The sequence below is a fragment of the Apis mellifera genome, linkage group LG1 (genome assembly GCF_003254395.2).
Source record: "Apis mellifera strain DH4 linkage group LG1, Amel_HAv3.1, whole genome shotgun sequence".
Lineage (NCBI taxonomy): Eukaryota > Metazoa > Arthropoda > Insecta > Hymenoptera > Apidae > Apis > Apis mellifera.
This window is the reverse complement of record NC_037638.1, coordinates 18361593-18379994: the sequence shown is the minus strand read 5'-3', so window position 1 is coordinate 18379994 and position 18402 is coordinate 18361593. Positions and strand designations below refer to the sequence as shown.

The 18402-nt window shown below is 33.6% G+C and overlaps 1 protein-coding gene across 4 annotated transcripts in view; it reads right to left on the bottom strand.

Annotated features, from left to right (window-relative positions):
* The window catches only part of LOC551356 (nesprin-1), a 108972-nt gene that overhangs the window by 28963 nt on the left and 61607 nt on the right, over positions 1-18402 (bottom strand). For 3 of the 4 annotated variants that reach the window (XM_026446137.1, XM_026446135.1, XM_026446136.1), the window contains 4 exons: positions 4248-18371; positions 2784-2888; positions 2360-2665; positions 1884-2018 (listed from right to left, as the gene is read on the bottom strand). In XM_026446137.1, coding sequence (XP_026301922.1) covers positions 1884-2018; positions 2360-2665; positions 2784-2888; positions 4248-18371 — 14670 coding nt within the window. The remainder of the gene's footprint in view (positions 1-1883; positions 2019-2359; positions 2666-2783; positions 2889-4247; positions 18372-18402) is intronic. The other variant, XM_026446138.1, reaches the window with a different exon arrangement.

Below are 18402 nucleotides of genomic sequence, written 5' to 3'. Positions count from 1 at the left end.
TTGATGGTCATTGACTATTTCATATCGATATAGCTACACCTGCATTGTATCCGTAGAAACGGAGACGGAAGATTTTATTCAGAAAACATGATCATCAGGGAACGAGAACGAGAATATCCGCATACAAGAACACTCGGCGTTACACTGTCGTATTTTTAACTTGAAATGTTACGTTTGACTTTATTTTAATACACGCTTATTTTAGTCGTCTTAAGACTGCCATGCTTATATATAAATATTGAAAAGAAGAAAAGATCGGCGATTTATTTAACATGATAATCATAAATTAAAAAAGAATTAATTCTAAAAAGATAATGGTAAAAATATAAATGAATAATAAGAAATAAAAAAAGAATTTTACTTTAAGAATTTCTAAAAAAAAAAAATGAATTTTGAATATCTTGTAATGGCAACGTTCCAAGAAAATCGTTTCGTTATTATTTAACACATACACATATTATATGGTTACATGTACATACAATACGTAGATTTTCTTTTTTGGTGATATTTTGGGGGAATAAATAAAATAAAATGGGGGAAATGGGGATTAATGAGAATACTTTAATTACAGCATGAAAAAATACAGAATAATTGTATTAACATTCCATAAACAAATGCTGCAACTATACAATTACATTCATTACCTTAAGCTAGAAGGAACATAAATGTGCTAGTTATAAGTAAATATAAATAAATACACCATGAAATTGTGAGAATAGTAAAGAGACTGTGCGATGAATGTAAAATGACTATATGTGTATACATATATATATATATATATATACATAATGGATTAAAAATCATAGTAATGTAAAAGTGACGTATCTATGTGACTTTTGCAATTGTTTAATTTAAATAATTCATATTTTATAATTCTAAAAAAATTCAAATTATATAAATTAATAGATAATTATATTTTTAGAAATATGAATATCGATCTCATTACGATCTTTAATCCATCATATTTATTGCGTGTGATGAGAAGCTTAAATGAAAAATACGCAATGATATGATAAAAAAAATAGATGAAGAAGAAATTGTATATACGTGTTCTAAAACCTTAACCTGCCATAATTTACCCATTAAATAAATTATCGTGCAAAATGATATGTGATACAACAAACAAATAAATTACTACGTTGAAGCAGCGAAAGAAAAAAGAGAATGTTACATGCTTGATTATATTTATCACCCTGTTCCCATTATTAACTTATGGTACAAGATATTATAGTATAAGGCAATTATATGTATATCATTCCCTCATATACATATTATACACACATCCTTGTTATTCTTTAAAATCTTTTACGTTAGCAAAAATCTTCTATATTTCATCTTTCCTATCGTTAGAATCTGATTAGCAATTGACTAGAACTTTTTATCAAAGTTTATCTATCTTTAAATTCAAGAATAAACGATGATGCTACATTTATTTTTATAGATGTAAATAAATATAACGTATACAACAAATTTGGTAAAATATCTTCTCTTAACTTTAGTTTTCTTTTGCATCTTTTGATTTTTTAGTTTCGTGACGCTACATCTCTTGTTTTTGTTAATATAAATATTTCTATATTATAATTCTGTTTCTTTGGTGTACTCGATATTTCCCGATTTTCCATGTCGTGTATATTTTATGAAACTGGGGCGCGAAATATTTGAAATTCAAAATCGACGACGCTATATCTGTCTCTACACAAATATTATACATGTAATAAGCATTTTCTTTTCGACTTTAATTTCATTTCATCTTTTCTCTCTTTTTGATATTCCGTATTTATCCTATATTTTCTGTATTAATCATCGCGTGTGCTTCACGAGACTGTTGCGCGAAGACCAGCAGAGTTTGCGAAAGCTCCCGAGCATTGGAAAACGTTGGATACCTGCTGCCTTTGCTGCAGACGCGACATCATCTCCAACAGCGCATTCTTCATGACTTTTGCCAATGTGCTGATCTCTGGCAAAGATTCAAGCTCCGATACCCGCTGCGCGTGACTGCTCAACTCATCCTGTAAAGCCTGTGTGTCCACGCAGGGACACACACAGACAGACAGACACGTTTACATACGTGATTTCACACAATTCGTGGTTTCGTTTAAAAATAAACCGTGCATGCCGCCATTCTAAAACGGTGGATTACGCCAACGGATTCGTGTTGCAAAAATCGGTCATGCGAAAGAAAAATCATGACCGAAAATTTTTTTATTTAAAATTTTGAAAACGAAGAGAAGATCTTGATCTCTTTTAACCAAAGATTCGTTAAAATTTATATCTCTTTTTAGTAGAAATAAAAATTTGAATTTCTTTTTATATGCATATAAATATAATTTCATTTATATATATTATATTGCAAGCGTACCTTGTTCGTAGCAATCGGTGATTCCTGTTTCATACTAGCCACGATATTCTTCAACCAACTATCCGTTTCATCCAAGAATTTTTTATACGCATGAATATCATGGCCACGTTGCTCTTGACGTCCACGTGCACCCTCAAGGGTGGCACGCCCTTGTTCCGCTTGCGTCAACAGGGTTGTAATTTTACTTTGAATTTCTTCTAGATTGGATAGAAGCTTTTGAGCCTCTAAATCGGCTGGTATTTTATGCAATTCCTCTTCCAAGTGATGCGTCTCTTGATTATAACTTTGAAGCTCCGTTATCAAATTCTGGAAATTATTTTAATAATTCAATTCGTGGAATTTTTAATTAATAATTTGTGTTAAAATAATTTTGATATAAAATATAAGAAAATATTTAAGTATCGTTTATGGTGTGTAATCTTACCGTGAGTGCAGAGAGCATAGTGTCTATGTTATCTCGTGGTAAATAAGTTCCTTTTAAGTTCGAAAGACTCAATTGTAAAACCATTAGGCGTTCCTGTATGATGTCCTGTAACATAGGAACGAATTAATAAACGGAAAAATATTTTTTTCTTAGTAATGAGAAAGAGAATATGAATCGTGCAATTCAGAGCTTTGATATCAATCATTGTTAATTAATGAATTAATGGAATTCGTAAAATGGGATAATAGACAAAAAATACATAAATATATCAAGATGCTATAGTTTTTTTAGTTTCTTTTTCTATTTTTTTTTTAATTAAGTTAAATTCGAGCATTTGTAAAATATATTTATCCATGCAAATTTGGAATTATAAAAAAAAAAGTTAGAAATGTTAAAAATGTAGGTTTATGGTATTAATAAATCTAAGATTTTATACTTCAAAATGAATCACAATAATAGAGTAACTTTTTATAGTTTTTTTTCAAATATTCTTGAATATGATATAATATAATAAAAAGAAACAATATTATTTTAAATCTTTTTGAGTTATAAAATCTTGAGCGTTTTATTAATATCATAAATTATGGTTTGACCTATGCAACTTTACAGGATACTCCAAAAGATGTATCTATTTTAATATTACACAGTATTGATTTTTTAAAGTGAAGGAACATTAAAATGTTTAATCTTATATGTCGATTATAAGAGAGAAAGCTGTAAAAAAAAGAAAAAAAAATATTTAAAAGATATAACATAAAGATATATGTTAGAATAAATCTTAAAAGAGATATTGACCATCGAATACGTAACGTAGTGTTGTTGCAAACTGCTTTCTTGAACAAGAATAAAATTCGTTCGATGCCAAAAAGAATCATTCTCATCTTTCAATAATTTTTCAAAACCAATTAACCGCGAAACTTTTTTCAAAATTCTCATTGAATCGCAACGCAAGCCGAAAATCAAGTAACGTTACTCTCGTGCATTAATAAAAAAAAAAAAATCAGCATGCAAATCAAGGAAGGAAGAGTCGTAATTAGAGAGAAGCAATAGCAATAATGTAGCAGCGCTAATATTGTAATTAACTATCAACAGCGGCTATTAACGTGAAAACGTATAATAGTAGAAAGAAGTAATACGTTCGATTGTATAATACAGAGGTCGAGATAAGTGAAAAATGATCGATTAGAAAAAAAAGAGAGAGAGAGAGAAGAAAAATGTTAAAAAATTGTTTTAAAAAGTAGAATAAAACAACAACGAACGAGGGCATAAGAAAACAGTATATAAACACTGTGTACCAAGCACACACGCGCACACTCACACACGCGACCTCGCGAGCGTGTACGTACACATACACGCGAGCCCGCATAACACAACAATAACAACAATAACAACAACAATAAAGACAGTGAACTCTTTCAAGCTCGATTGGGTAAAGATCGAGCGCAGCTTGTTTCGTGATCGCACCTTGATCCCTCGTATCCTCTTTTCAGCCTCATCCTCAGCCACCCCCATCTCTCTCTCCATCGCCTCCACGATTGGAGTGTGCCGCTGCATCGATCCTCTTTCAATACCTAAATTTTCCTTGGGATCTGGACCATGGTCAGGGATATTTGGTACTGGGAACAATTCGCACGATGGATCGAAACAGGATTCTAGTCGTTCAACCGCGGTAAAAAACTCGTGATCTAACTTGGAGGGTTGTTCATCGAGTGGAGACACTTCGACAGCGGACAATGATTGTAACTTGATCTCCTCAGAATTTTCCGATGTCGTAGGAACAGACTCGAGTGACAATTCGTCGAATTTGGAAATAGACTGGTCATCCTCGAGGTGGACGGAGGATAATTCGGAAACTACCTCGTCTGAGGGAAGGGTTAGATCTAACGTTGGATTCTCGATCTTTTCCTGGACCAGCTCCGTGGTCTGATTCTCCGTTCTCTGTTCATTCTCGCTCGACAAGTAAGTACTGTAATCGCTCCAGCTACCTATACCACCTGGAAGATCGGCTATCAAACGCTCGGTATGAGGTCCACCCAAGAAGAAAGAATTCATGGGACCACCGTTTCCACCGCGATTATTCAAATTACCATCATTCTGATCCCCCCCGTTAAAATCATCCGGATCGTTAGAATCGCGTTTAATATCGCCTGAAGTATTTTCTTTTGGATAATTAGCCAAGTTTTCGAATAGATAGCGTTCAGCCTCGTGATAGGGATGTTTGTCCGGCCAGAAACCGCTATCGAGGGAGAGGAACTTGGACCTACTGAGTTCTGACAGGGTCTTTAAGATTAGAGGAGTCTGGACAGGTTTCTTTTTCTCGGGACTTAGAACTAGAATCTCATCGGCTATGTAAAATTGTACTTTTGGTTTTGCTGGTTCGATCACTATGTCAACCGTCTCTATTTCTGGTTCGCTCGATATACATTTCTCGAATTCTTCCTCGGTTTCTAATTGAGATTCAATCGAATCTATTATTATGGGTGACTCGATCTCGTCTAACAGCTTTTCGATCGGTATAAATTGTTCTGGGACTTTGTCGATTTCTTGGATTATATTTTCTTTCACAATTTCTGGATGTACCTCTTCGATTGCTTCTATTTTAATTATTTCTTTTTCGATCTCGTCAGTTTCTTTTTTCAATGTACCATTTATCGTTATTTCAGTTGATTCAATGGTTTCCGTTGGTTTTTCCATTTCAAGTGGAATGATTGTATCTTCTATAACTTCAGAAATCTTATCTACTATCTTTTCTTCGGTAGTTAATGATTTTATTTCATGAATTTCTTTATCATCATTTTTAGATTTATTTTCATATCCTTCGTCTTTTGTTTCTTTTGTTTTAGATTTTTCTTCTTTTGTAATTTTCTTTTTTATAGGAGAGGTCGATGATATTTCTTCAATTTTCTGTACATTAATTTCTTCAATTTCTTCTTGAGTTTTAGAAAGTGTCTTTTCTTCTTCAAAAACAATTTCCTGCTCTATTGTGTTTTTAATTTCTTTTTCATCTTTTTTAATCTCATCAATTGTTAATATATCATTAACTTCTATTGTCTGTTCAGGTATCGTCACGTTCAATATCTTCTCTTCAATTTGAAGGATTTCTTTTGGAGTATCTGGAGTGGGAATAGAAGAACCTGTGCTTAATATTTCAATATTTTTTTCAACCTTTGATGATAGATCTTCATCTGTAGATTTTATTTCCGTCTCTGCTTCTTCGTGTTTACCTTTTTTTGCTTGTTTATTCTTGCGTTTAGATTTTTTAGATGACGAATCTTCCTGTTTTTTGTCTTTATCTATCACTGGTTCAATTATTTCTCCTTTTTCTTCAGCAACGTCTTTTGTTTTATTTACAATTTCTTCTTTTTCTTCAATTGGTTTTGGTACCTCTATTATTTCCTTCATAGATTGTATTTCCTCTTTGGATATTGATATAGATAAAGATTCTGGAACAAGTTTTATTTCATCAGAAATTTCATTTTCTTTTGGTTTTGGAAATTCTGTTTTCTCTTTAATAGACTGCATATCTTCAGATATTGATACAGAGATAGTTTCTAGTTTGATTTTATCAGAAACTACTTCTTTTTCTTCAGTTGGTTTTTGCAATTCTGCTATCTCCTGAATAGATTTTATTTCCTCTTTGGATATTGATATAGGTAAAGTTTCGGGAACAAGCTTTATTTCATCAGAAATTATTTCTTGTTCTTCAATTGACTTTGATAATTCTATTTTCTCTTTAATTATTTTTATTTCTTCTTTGGATACTGATATAGGCATAGTTTCTGGTACAAGCTTTATCTCATCAGGAATCACTTCAGAAAGAATTAATTTTTCAATTTCTTTAGATATTTCATTAGTATCTTTTTTCTCTTTGTTTTCATTAGTTGAAATAATTTCTGTAGATATTTCTTCTGCCTTTAATTCATCTGACGTTTCAGATGCCATATTTATTTCTTCTTTCTGCTCTTGTGAAATCGCTTCTGATTTTTCGTTCTTCAATTTTTCTTGGCTAGTTGCTCTTGTAGCTGATTTTTCTTTTCTCTTTTGTTTCCGTTTTTCTTTTTTCGAAATTTTAGATTTGTCTTCTATTTCTGTTGCTTGTTCAATTTTTGTTTCCTCTTTCTCTTTTATTGTTTCTATTTTACTATCTGAAATTTCTCTAGCGATTGTTTGTGGTAATTCTATTGATTCTTTTACAGAGTTTTCCTTTTCTTTCAGCTTCTCAGATGTTATCGTAATTGTTTCTATCTCATTCTCTATAGTAATATCCTGTTTAGTGTGATCAGTATCGTCTCTTTTCTTTTTAATTACTTCTTCTTCTTTTATTATTTGACTCGATATTTCTTCTTTAGTTTCAAATTCAGATAATTTTTTTTCGTCAATTGATATCTTAGTGATTTGTTCTGATACAGTTTCTACTTTTGTTTCCTTAGATTTTCCTTTACGCTTTTTTGGAGATTTTTCAAATTTTGTTTCTTGAACAATTTCAGGTTTGTTTTCAATTTCATACTTTATAGATGTTTCTTTTTGAACTTCTTTGTCTTCTTCAATTTCTATTTCTTTTTCTGATATTTTATTCTTTTCAATTGATGTTTCAGTAATTTGTTCTAGTGGAATTTCTGCTCCAATTTCTTTAGTTTTAAGTTCAGGTAATTTCTTTTTTTCAATTGATATCTTAGTGACTTCCTCTTCCATAGATTTTTCCTTATTTTTTTCTGAAAGTTCTGATTTTTTAGATTTTGTTTCTTGAGCAATCTCAGACTTATATTCATCTTCAGATTTCATAATTGTTTTTAATTCTTCTTCAATTTCTTTAATTTCCTCAATATCTGATTCCTTTTTTAATATTTCTTTGATTTCAGATCTAGATTCCTTTTCTTTAATTGATGTTTCTGTGGTAATTGCTTTTTTCTTTTCTTTTGATTTTCCTTTACGTTTTCCAGAAGAAGTTGGTTTTTCATATATTGTTTCTTGAACAAACTCAGTAGTTGCTTTTATATCTTGAACATCTTTTTCCTCTGATTGTTCTTTTAATATTTCTTTTTGTATTTCAGATTCTAAGACTTTGTTTTCTTCAATAAGTGTTTCAGTGACTTGTTTTGGTGCTATTTCTGCTTTTCTTTCTTTAGATTTCTTTTTACGTTTTTCTGATTGCATTGGTTTGTCAGATTTTATTTCTTGAAGTTCACTTTCATTTTCAAATATCATATTTTCGTTTGATTTTTCTTGAATTTCTTTAGATTCAATTTCAGATACTATATTTTCTTTTGCTTCTTCTTGATCTTTAATTTCTGATTCTTTCGTAATTTTTTCTTTTAATTTTAGTTCTACTTCTGTTGTCTGAGCATTATCTATTTGCTTATCTTGTTCCTTATCTTTAAATTCGTGTTTCGGTTGGTCCTTATCAGATTTTCCTTTTTTAGATTTTTTATTCTTCTTACTGGATTGTTCTTTTGTTTCTACTTTCGATTTTTCTGCAATCTTATCTTGTGTTCCATTTACTTCCATTATTTTATCTGCCTCTAGAACTTCAATAGTCTGCAATTCTTCCTTTTTTTCCTTTATGTCTATCTTTTCTTCAGGCTTTTTCTCAATTTTTTCAACAGCAATTTCTTCCTTACTTTTTTCTTTTTCAGCTTCTTTTATTTTCGATTTGCCTTTACTTTTCTTTTTTGATTGGTTGGTTTTCTCTATATCTTGCTCAATTGATTCTTCTATCGTTTCTTTCTCAATTTCACTCGTCTTTGTCTTACTTTTCTCTTTTTCTTGTTCCTCTTTTGTTATTTGATTACGATCTGCACTATTCGATTTTGCCTTACGTTTATCTTTCTTAGATTTTTCTTCTTTTCCTTTATTCGCCTCCTTTTTCTTTTGCTCTTCAATATTCTCTGCATTTTCCTCTTTCTGTTCTATTGCTAAAATTTCTTCAGGAATTATAGGTTTATCGCTCGATTGCTTTGCATCATCTCGTCTGGCACTCCTAGATCGTGATCTGGATCGTCTAGATCGCAATTCTTTTCGATTTACAAATTCTATGAAACCTTGTTCGTCTACTTGAACTATTTCTTCAATGGGTACTGGTTCTGGAGCTTGTTCCACGTGAATTTGTACCTGAGGATACGAATTTTGCTCGATAGTTTGTTCTTTCTTCACTGTGGGTGATGAAATTTTCGGTTCAACATATTTTCCAACTATAGCAGCCCACGAATCTTTCGTTTTCTGCGGGGATTCAACAATATCCTGAATAGAAGATTTAAAATCAATTTCTTCTTCTAATGCTTCTTTCTCGATTTCTTCCACCCATGAAGTTGATTCCGTTTTAAAGACATCTCTTTCAACTAATTCATCAAACTTTTTATCCATTGTTATCTCTTCCTCAGATTTAATCGTTTCTTCTTTGACGTTTTCAATTTCTGTGATTATTAGTGCTTCTTCCTGTGCAATTTCTTTTTTCTCAATGCTTTGATTAAGCATAATAGGAGTTGGTTTAGCAATTATTACATCTTCTTGATTAAATTGTGGAGAAGTCCTTTTGTTGGAAGCAGCCACTTGAGCGTAAGATTTGTTCAAGTCTTTTGTGATCAATTCTTGTGATTTTTCAATAATTATCTCTTTTTCTCCTTCATTTTCAATATTGACAGAAAAAGTTTTTATCTCACTAACATTCTTCTCTTGTTTTGCATCTTTTTTCTTTTGATGTTTCATCCGTTTCTGATGTGCTGGTGAACTCTGCGGTTCTTCAGATACAATTTCTTCCACTTTTTCTATTTTTTCTAATTTTGGAGTTTCAGATATTGATTCTTCAGATATTACCTTCGAAATATCTGTAGAAATATTGGTTGTTTCTGTATTTCCTTTCATGCTAACAATTGATGCCCATGATTTGGTGCATACTGATGGCTGAATTTCTTCTTGTGATGCTTGTTTTATTTCTATTTGACTCTCTTCCTTTTTAAACTCTTCTGGAGAAATTTCAATCATAATTTCTTGAGGCACTGATGTTGGGATTTCGTTTGTTTTCTTAGATTTTCCATCACGTCTCTTTTTCGAATCTGGAGAACTATTTTCCTGTTTATCTTGTTTCTTTGGTTCTTTATCTGGGGTAGATTTAGGTTTAATATCAGATTTCTCTTTGAATTGTTTCTGTTTTCCAGATTTTGTTTTTGTTTCTTCTTTTTTAGATTTCTCTACAAGTTTAGTTTTCTCTTCTTTAGTTGAAGATTGAATTACATCTAAATCTATTATCTCTATTGTTTTACCATTGACTAATTTTTCGGTTTCTGTTATTTCAGTTATGACATTAATATCTTTTTCTAATGAATTTACAGGTTCTTCTGTAATAATTTTTTCTTCTTTCGATGCTTCTTTAATTTCTTTTTTCTTAGATTCTTTAGGAGTCTTTTTCTTTTCAGAAACAGATTTCTCAACAACTTTCTTGTCTATATTTTCTTGTTCAGTCACAATTGGATTCTCTAAAACTGGAGTTTCTTCTTTCTTTTCGTTTTGTTTCTTCTGTTTCTTTTTGCTTTTTTCCGATTTCGTTTCTTTTCCTACTTTTTCTACTTTTGGAGAATCCATCAGAGATTTTACTTCTTCTTCCATTTTTGACTGTGATGTGATTAATAATTCTTCCGTTGTAATATTTTTTTCCATCTCTTTCTCTTCTTTTTGATCAATAATTTCATCTGTTGAAATTTCCTTTATCGCAGTAATAAGTTCTTCCATCGTTCTTGTTAATTCTGAAGTTTCGATAGTATTAATATCTTTTTCCTCAATTACTTCAGATTCTTTGGGTAATAATGAAATCTCCTCAATTTCTTTTTTCTTAATCTCTGTATTAAGTTGTGACAATTCTGGTGTTTCAGTAGTATCTTTCTCCTCAAGTATTCCAAGTTCTTTGATCGATAATGGAGCCTCTTTAATTTCTTCTTTTTTAATCTCTGTAAGTTGTTCTATAATTTGTGCCATTTCTGTTTCAACAGTATCTTTTTTCTCAATTACTTCTTGTTCTTTAATTGAAATCTCCTTTTTCTTATCCTTCGATTTCTCACCTTTTGATTGCTTTTCTTTCTTTGATTTCTCCGTTTTTGACTTTTTCTCGGATACTTGCTCTTTTTTCTCAGCTTCAGATTCTTTCTTTCTTTCTTCTACAATTGTTACAATTTTATTTTGCTCTTCTTCTTTCTTTATCATATCGAGTTCTTTAGTCAAGTCTTCAATAAGAGCTGCTGTTTGATCCAAAATTCTATCTGTAGATTTAATTTCTGTGGTAACTTCTTCGATAACTTTCATAGTATCTTTCTCAATATTAATTATCTTTTTATCTTCTTCTAATTTTACTGCTGGCTTTTCTTCTTCATAAATTTCGATAATTTCTTTATTAATTTCAACATCTACTGATTTAGATTCCTCTCCAGGAGAGAGTGTGACTTCTTCATTTTTGATTTCTAATTCTTCTAACTTTATTGGTGATTTTACTTCAATATCTGTCAATTTAGACTCTTCCACAGAAATGGGTATGACCTCTTCTAATTCTTTTAATTCTATTGGTAATTTTTCTTTTTCCTTGTTAAGTGTGACCTCTTTTTCTTGAATCAGCTTAGATTTCACCCATTCAGATTCTAATTTATAAAATGTACTAATAGGATATTTAAGGGCTTCTCTCATAAGTGCACACTTTCGGTATTCTGCTTCAGATTCGTCTGTATCTTCTGTTTTCTTTTCTATTTTTTTAGATTTTTCCTCAATTGATTCCTGAAGTGCATGCTTTTTGTATTCTGTTTCAGATTCCTTTGTATCTTTTGCTTCCTTTTCTATTTCCTTAGATTTTTCCTTAATTATTTCCTGAGATGCATTTGTGCATTCAGTCTCAGATTGCTCTACACTTTCCATTTTCTTTTCTTCTTCTTTAGGCTTTTTCATGATTGACTCCTGAACAATTCTTTCAATACTATCTGATCTTGGTAACACAGGAGCAGGTATATTTTCTTCTAATACTTTTACTATTTTGAAATGTCTATAGAAATCAATTTCTGCCTTAATGTAAGGACGATAATTGAACCAATAAGGTTTGACTAAGTCTGTGAAATAATATGGGTTTATATCTTTTGTTTTTGACTTAGAATCTTTAATTTCGACAGGAACTTCTTCTTCTATCTTCTTAGAATCTTTAACCTTAACAGGAACTTCTATTGATTTCTCAGATTCTACAATTCTTTCTTCAAGAATTGTTTTATCTTCAATGTTTTCCATTTTAGATTTAGAATCTTTATCTACAATTGTTTCTTGTTTCTCCAGTACCTTTTCTTCAACTTTAATTTCTTCTTGGGCTTTAGAATAATCAATTTTAACAAGAACTTCTTTGAATGATTTTTCAGATTCTACAACTTTTTCTTCAGACAGAGTTGTTTTATTTTCAACTTCTTCCATTATAGATTTAATTTCCACAGGAATTTCTATTTTTTTTTCAAGATCTTTTTCTTCAACTATAATTGTTTCATTATTTATTTTTTCAATTATGGATTTAGAATCTTTAATATTAATAGGAACTTTTTTAATTTTTTCTTCATCCTGAGTTGGCTTATTTTCAATTTTTTTCGATTTAATATCTTCAAGCTTAACATAAGAAACATCTTCTTGTTTTTGAATATCTATTAGTTTTTCTTCAATTAAATCTGTTTTATCTTCAATGTCTTTCATTATAGATTTAGAATCTTCAATTTCAATTCTTTCTTGTTTTTCAGAATCTACTTTATCTTTAATTTTAATTTCTTCTGTTTGAAATTTACCATCATTAACTTTAATAGGAACTTCTATTGGCTTCTCAAATTCTGCAACTTCTTCTTCAGGCAGAATTATTTTATCTTCAACTTCTTTCGTTATAGATTTAATTTCAACAGGAACTTCTACTCCTTTTTCAGAGTCTATTACCTTTTTTTCAACTATAGTCGTTTTATTGTTAACTTCTTCAGTTTCAATTTTAACAGGAACTTCAATTGGTTTCTCTAAATCTCCAACCTTTTCTTCATTCAAAATTGTTTTATTTTCAATTTCTTTAAATTTACTATCTTCAAGTTTAACAGAAACAGCTTCTCCTTTTTCGATATCTACAATTTTTTGTTCAACTACCACAGCTTTTCTTTCAGCTTTCAACAATTCTTCCACAACATTCTTCACATCTTCTTTTTCAACAGTGAAAAGAAGCTCTTCCACAGTTTTATTCGTTTCTCGCTTCTCTTCCACACTTTTATCCTCATTCTCTATCACTAACTCACTCGAATCTTTGACCTTCTCACTTTCAGTTTCTCCAAAAATGTTTATCTCCTCTTTAACCATCATTTCACCCTTTCCAGCCTTACCCAATGTATCTTGCGAAATCTTCGCATCCACGCCCTGTCCCTTCTTTAAATCATCGACCTCTCGTTCGTCGTTTTCTACAGACTTTGCCGACAAAGGAGTCCCAGAACGATCTTTCTTCCTATCCTGAACGCTACCGAACAAAATCGGTTGATCATCTTCGACGAGATTGATATAATTCGCGTAATCGAAATTCGACTCGTCCACTAACGTATCTAAGAACTCTTTCGAGGGGATACCAACAGCTGAATCATCCGATACCCTAGCATATCTGGTTGTTAGGCTAGCCTCTACTGTTTCAGGACGTAGGGTGATTAATTCAGTGGGTTTGGAGCCTACGATCTTAGGTAAGGGAATGCTTTCTAAGATCTCTACGGATTTCATGGATTTCACGTTCGGAGGCTTCACTTCGACAGATCCTGGCATGCTGGTCGTGGTCGTCACCGTGGTTACCGTCCTTTCGATGATTAATGCTTTGCCCGATGACGTCGAAGATGATTCCTCGACTGGCAAGCCAGTGTCTGTGACGTTTAGAATCTCTTCTGTCAATGGAACTTCTTCTGTACTTGGTTTTTCAATCAGGTCTTGCGAGAGAGATTTTGACTCGTCAAATTCAATAATTTGTTCTTTTTCAGGCTCAATTATTGGAGTTATTTCAGATTGCAATGTTGTTGGTATTTCTTTTTCTTTGAAAATAGATTTTTCAGAAGCAACATCAGGTATTTCGATGGATTCTTCGATTGGTTTTGCGTCGTTGAAAGGTTTTTCTGTAATTGTCTTTTGTTTTGCTTGTGGAGATTCGATATTATCTTTGTCTTTATTCTCTTGTTTCTTTTTCTTTTTATCGGATTTTGGTGTACTTGGTTGACTCTTTGGTGTACTTGGTTTAGATTCCTGAACTATAGAAAGTGGAGCTACTTTTTCGATAGGATGTTTCTCCTTTGATTTACTTGATTTTTTGTTCTTCGACGGTGTATTTGGCATTTCACTCTTTTTCTCTGGTTGTTGGTCTTCAAGTTCTTCTGTTTTTGAAATTTCAGGAAGAGGTGTTTCCTTTTTCTCTTTCGTATCTGTACTGATTTCAACTTTTTCAATTTCTTTTGCTATTTCTACAGTTTCTGTAAATGTTTCCATGCTTCCTTCAACAATAATCTTTTCAGGTATTTCTTCAATAGCAGATTGTATTTCAATTTTGTCTATTAGATCTATTATATCTTTTTCTTTCTTTTCTTCAACCTGAACTGCATTAATTTCTTCCTCTTTAACTTCGATAACAATTTCTTCTTTTATTTCTTTTATAGATTTTTCTTTCGTATTATCGATTTTATCGCTTATTTCTTCTAATTTTATCGTTTCCCCTTGCATTTCTTTTTTCTCTGTCTTTTCTTTTTGTTCTACAGATTTCAAACTTTCTTCTTTCTTTCCTCTTTTCGGTGATTTAGATTTCTTATGTTTTTTCATCTCTGATTGTTCTGTATTTGGTACAACTGATTCAAGTTTCAAATGTTCTTCCTTCGATTCTTCTATAATAATTTTTTCACCAATTTTTTCTTCAATAACTTGTTTGTCAACGACTATCGTCTCTTCTTTTTTGATAATCTCAGTTGCAGGTTTCTGATTAATATCCGCTTCCTTTTTAGATTTCTTTCCACCTTTCGTTTTTGTTTTTTTTTCTGGTTCACTTCCTTTCTTCGTCTCTTTCTTTGGTGTCGAACTTTCCTTCGAATCTTTATTATCAATTTCTTTTTCTTCAATTTTTTTATCAGATTCTATCGCACTAATCAATGGATTTATTATAGTTTTCTGCTCTTCTTTCGTGTTCTCTTTTAATGCTACTTCTGATTTTATATCTTTCTTTTTGCGATCTTTACTTTCAGCTTTCTTTTCTTTCTCTTTTCCAGTTATCTTTTTCTCTTTTTCATCTTTTGATGCTTTCACATCAATCTCTACTTTAATCTTTTCATTTTCTTCCAACTTAATATCTATCACCTCTGATTTTTCTACAGATTTTTTCTGTTTTGGTTGTTCCGTTTTCTTTTCTTCTTTTTGTTGGCCCTGTTTCTTAGGTGTCTGATCTTTCGAGACCTCATTCTCGGTTCCTTGTTTCTGTTTTTTATTCTTTTTCGATTTATCCTGTTCCTTAGATTTCGCAGGTTCCTTTTCTTTCGATTCAACTTTTGTTTCAGATATTTTTTCCGATTTCACAAGTTTTACAGATTTCGTATCCTCTTGTTTCTGTGATTGATCTAAGTTTCCAATATTTTCAACTGGTTTAATGTCTTTCTCTTTTTGAATTTCTGCTTTATCTTCAATAAATATCGCTTTTTTCATTTGTTCAGATTCATTTTCAGTTTTCGTAGACTTCACACTATCTTTATTAGACTTATCTTTCATCGTACCAGTCTGTTCTTTACCTTTTTGCTTTTTCTTCGATAAATTAGCAGAGTCTTTTTGCGCTTTCTCTTCCTTCGTCTCAATTTTCCTTATTTCATTACTCGAATCGATTTTAATTTCAGATCTTTTTTCCGACTCGCTCTTTCGACTTTCAACTTTCTCCTTAGAAATTTTAGCTTCGTCCTTTGCATTCCTCTTCTCAATATTTCTCTCTTCTTTACTTTCTTTCGTATCATTCTTCGATTTCACCTGTTCTTTCATGTTAGCCTGATTCATTGCAATTTCTGATTCGTCTCTAATCTTTTCCATCTTCGATTTATTTTGTTTCTTTTTCTCGCCAGGCTTCATGCCTTTCTTTTCAGTATCTTCCTTAGATTTTTCTGTTTGAACAGTTTGAGTCGTATCCTTAATCTTAGTCTGTTCCCTCGATTTATCCCTCTTCTTCTGCTTATCCATATCCTCAATTTCTTTCAGAGCTTTGTCTATCTCATCGTCCATCGACTTCTCCTGTTTCTTCTTCTTTCCCTTTCGTTTCTTTTCCTGAGACCTGCTCCTCTGTTGAACATCTTGTTTCTCCTCCTGAACCTCTTGCTTCTCATCTTGCTTCTGTGCTTCAATCTTTTTCGTCTTTTCGACATCTACTCTCTTTTCCGTTCGAACATCTTCCATTTTTTCCTTCTTAATCTCAACCTCGTTACTCTTCACATTTATCTTAGAAGCATCTTCCACGACAATTTCATCTTTCGTTTCAAATACCTGTTTCTGTTGCTCTACGTTAGTCTTACTTTTCTCCTTTTGAAGTTTCTCTTTCGAATATTCGGGCCCTCTTCTAGCCCTCTTCTCCGGGATCTTCGTCTTCGGCGCCTCCTGATGAGTCTTCCTCGTCTCCCTTTTCTTCGTGACGTCCCAATTGCTTTCCTGTTTACTTACCGACGATTCTCGAGTTTGCCTCGCCTCCTGAGGAGGGCTCGTCTCGTGCACCGAGGACGTTGTCGAATTCACAGGTGAATACGAACGCTCTTTCACCTGTTTCGAGGCTAATGTCGTCGATGGAACGCTCGTTGGTGGAGAATAACTACTGACGGCCGATGACGGTTTAGGGGCGAGACCCTGTGACAAGATCTGAGCGTAGGAGAACGTTTTGCTCTCGGTGATTATTTTTGTCTTCACCGGTGTGCTTTCTGACGGTGTTGCAGGGGAAACAGGTTGCACAGGTTGTTCCACCGGTTGCTCTACTAGCTGTTCCACCGATTGTTGCATCGATTGCTGCACAGGCTGCTGTTCCACAGACTGTTGTACAGGTTGTTGTACAACCTGTTCTTGCTCCACAGATTTCTCTTCAACGATCTGTATTGATTGGACAATAGGTTGTACGACAGGCTGGATATCCATAGTTTGAGGAATCTGACAAGATAAACATTTCTCCTCCACATTTTGCATAATAATTGGGGCGCTCTTTGGATTACTTTTGTATTTAGATTGATGCGGTTGTCTCTGTTTCTGCAACAGATTCTGCTGATAAATCTCTGGCTCAGGTATGTAACTAGGTTGTGCCACGTATTGTTCAGACGGGAATGCTATCTGGCTCTCGGTGTAATGAGGAAGAGCCATCTGCTGAGGGGACGCAGCCGGCATGTAGACGTAAGAGCTTACTGGATAAGCTACTTGAGATCCAATGAATCCAACCAATTCTGGGATGGCTGGTCGAAGAGGTGGTTGAATATAATTGTACACTTCTTGAACTTGTTGCGGTGCTCTCGCGATATTTTTGTAATTCTTCTCGTTCAATAAAACGTACTCCTCCATGCTCTCGTCAGCCCAACTAGTTTGAGCCTCTGCCGATTCTTCTTCGGGTTTCTCGGACGAAGGCACGATTTCAACCATATCTTCGCCCATTACCTCAACAGACTGGTAATTCTCTACCGTTATCTCCTCGCTCGCTTCATCCTCAAGAGCTTCTTGAACTTCCGTCTCTTCCTCCACTTCGAGTCTCGGCACGTTGAACTCCAATTTCTCGTTCTCAACCGTTTCCGGCACGGACAATTCTTCGACCACAGTCTCCCTCACCTCTCTACCGACCATATTAACGTCCTTGCCACCCTCCACCGAAGGACTGCGAGAACTCTGCCTATTTCCACGAAGGATATCCGCGTAGGACGTAGATCCAGGCACCCAAATGGGACTAGCCGATCTTCCTCTCCTCTCAACTTTAGGCGCCAACGTGTTTTTAAGTACCAACGACTCCTTTTTCCGTTCCATCGATCTAGAAATCTCCATCGCGTTTTCGTTCTCCGTGGACGAATTCCTCTCCCTAGATTCCCTCACAGCCTCGTCGCTGTTATTTCTAACCGAGCCAGACCTCCTCGACTGACTCCTCGTCCTAGAATCCACCGAATCCACCTTGGAAACGTGTCTTCTCCTTTCGACTCTCATCTCGGTCTCCTTCTGTTCGCTCTGCTGCTCCTCGAGTCTCGCCCCTTCCTCGTTGCCTCTGCCCGTTTCCATTCTCCCGGTGCTCGGAGGAGGAGTTTCATCGCGAATCGGTTCGACGACGGTTTTCTGGATATCCACGGGTCTTGGGAATTGAGCAGTCGGTCTGAGCACTTGAATCGAGAGAGGCGTAGGGGCGGCTTCGTCCCTTGGGTTGTTGTTGTTGTTTCTAAAGGGGCTAGAACCCCTTGAATTGGGGCTCGTGCGACCAGCAGCGATGTCCGCGTACGAGACCTGATTGACGAACCTTGTCTCGTTGCTTTGTACATAGTACGGGTCCACGGTGTATATTTCATCCAGCAATGTCTTGACGCGTTGCCTCCAATCGTCCATCCTTTGCTGCAGGCTCTGCTTTATCCGCCACGGAGGAACCAGCCAAGGC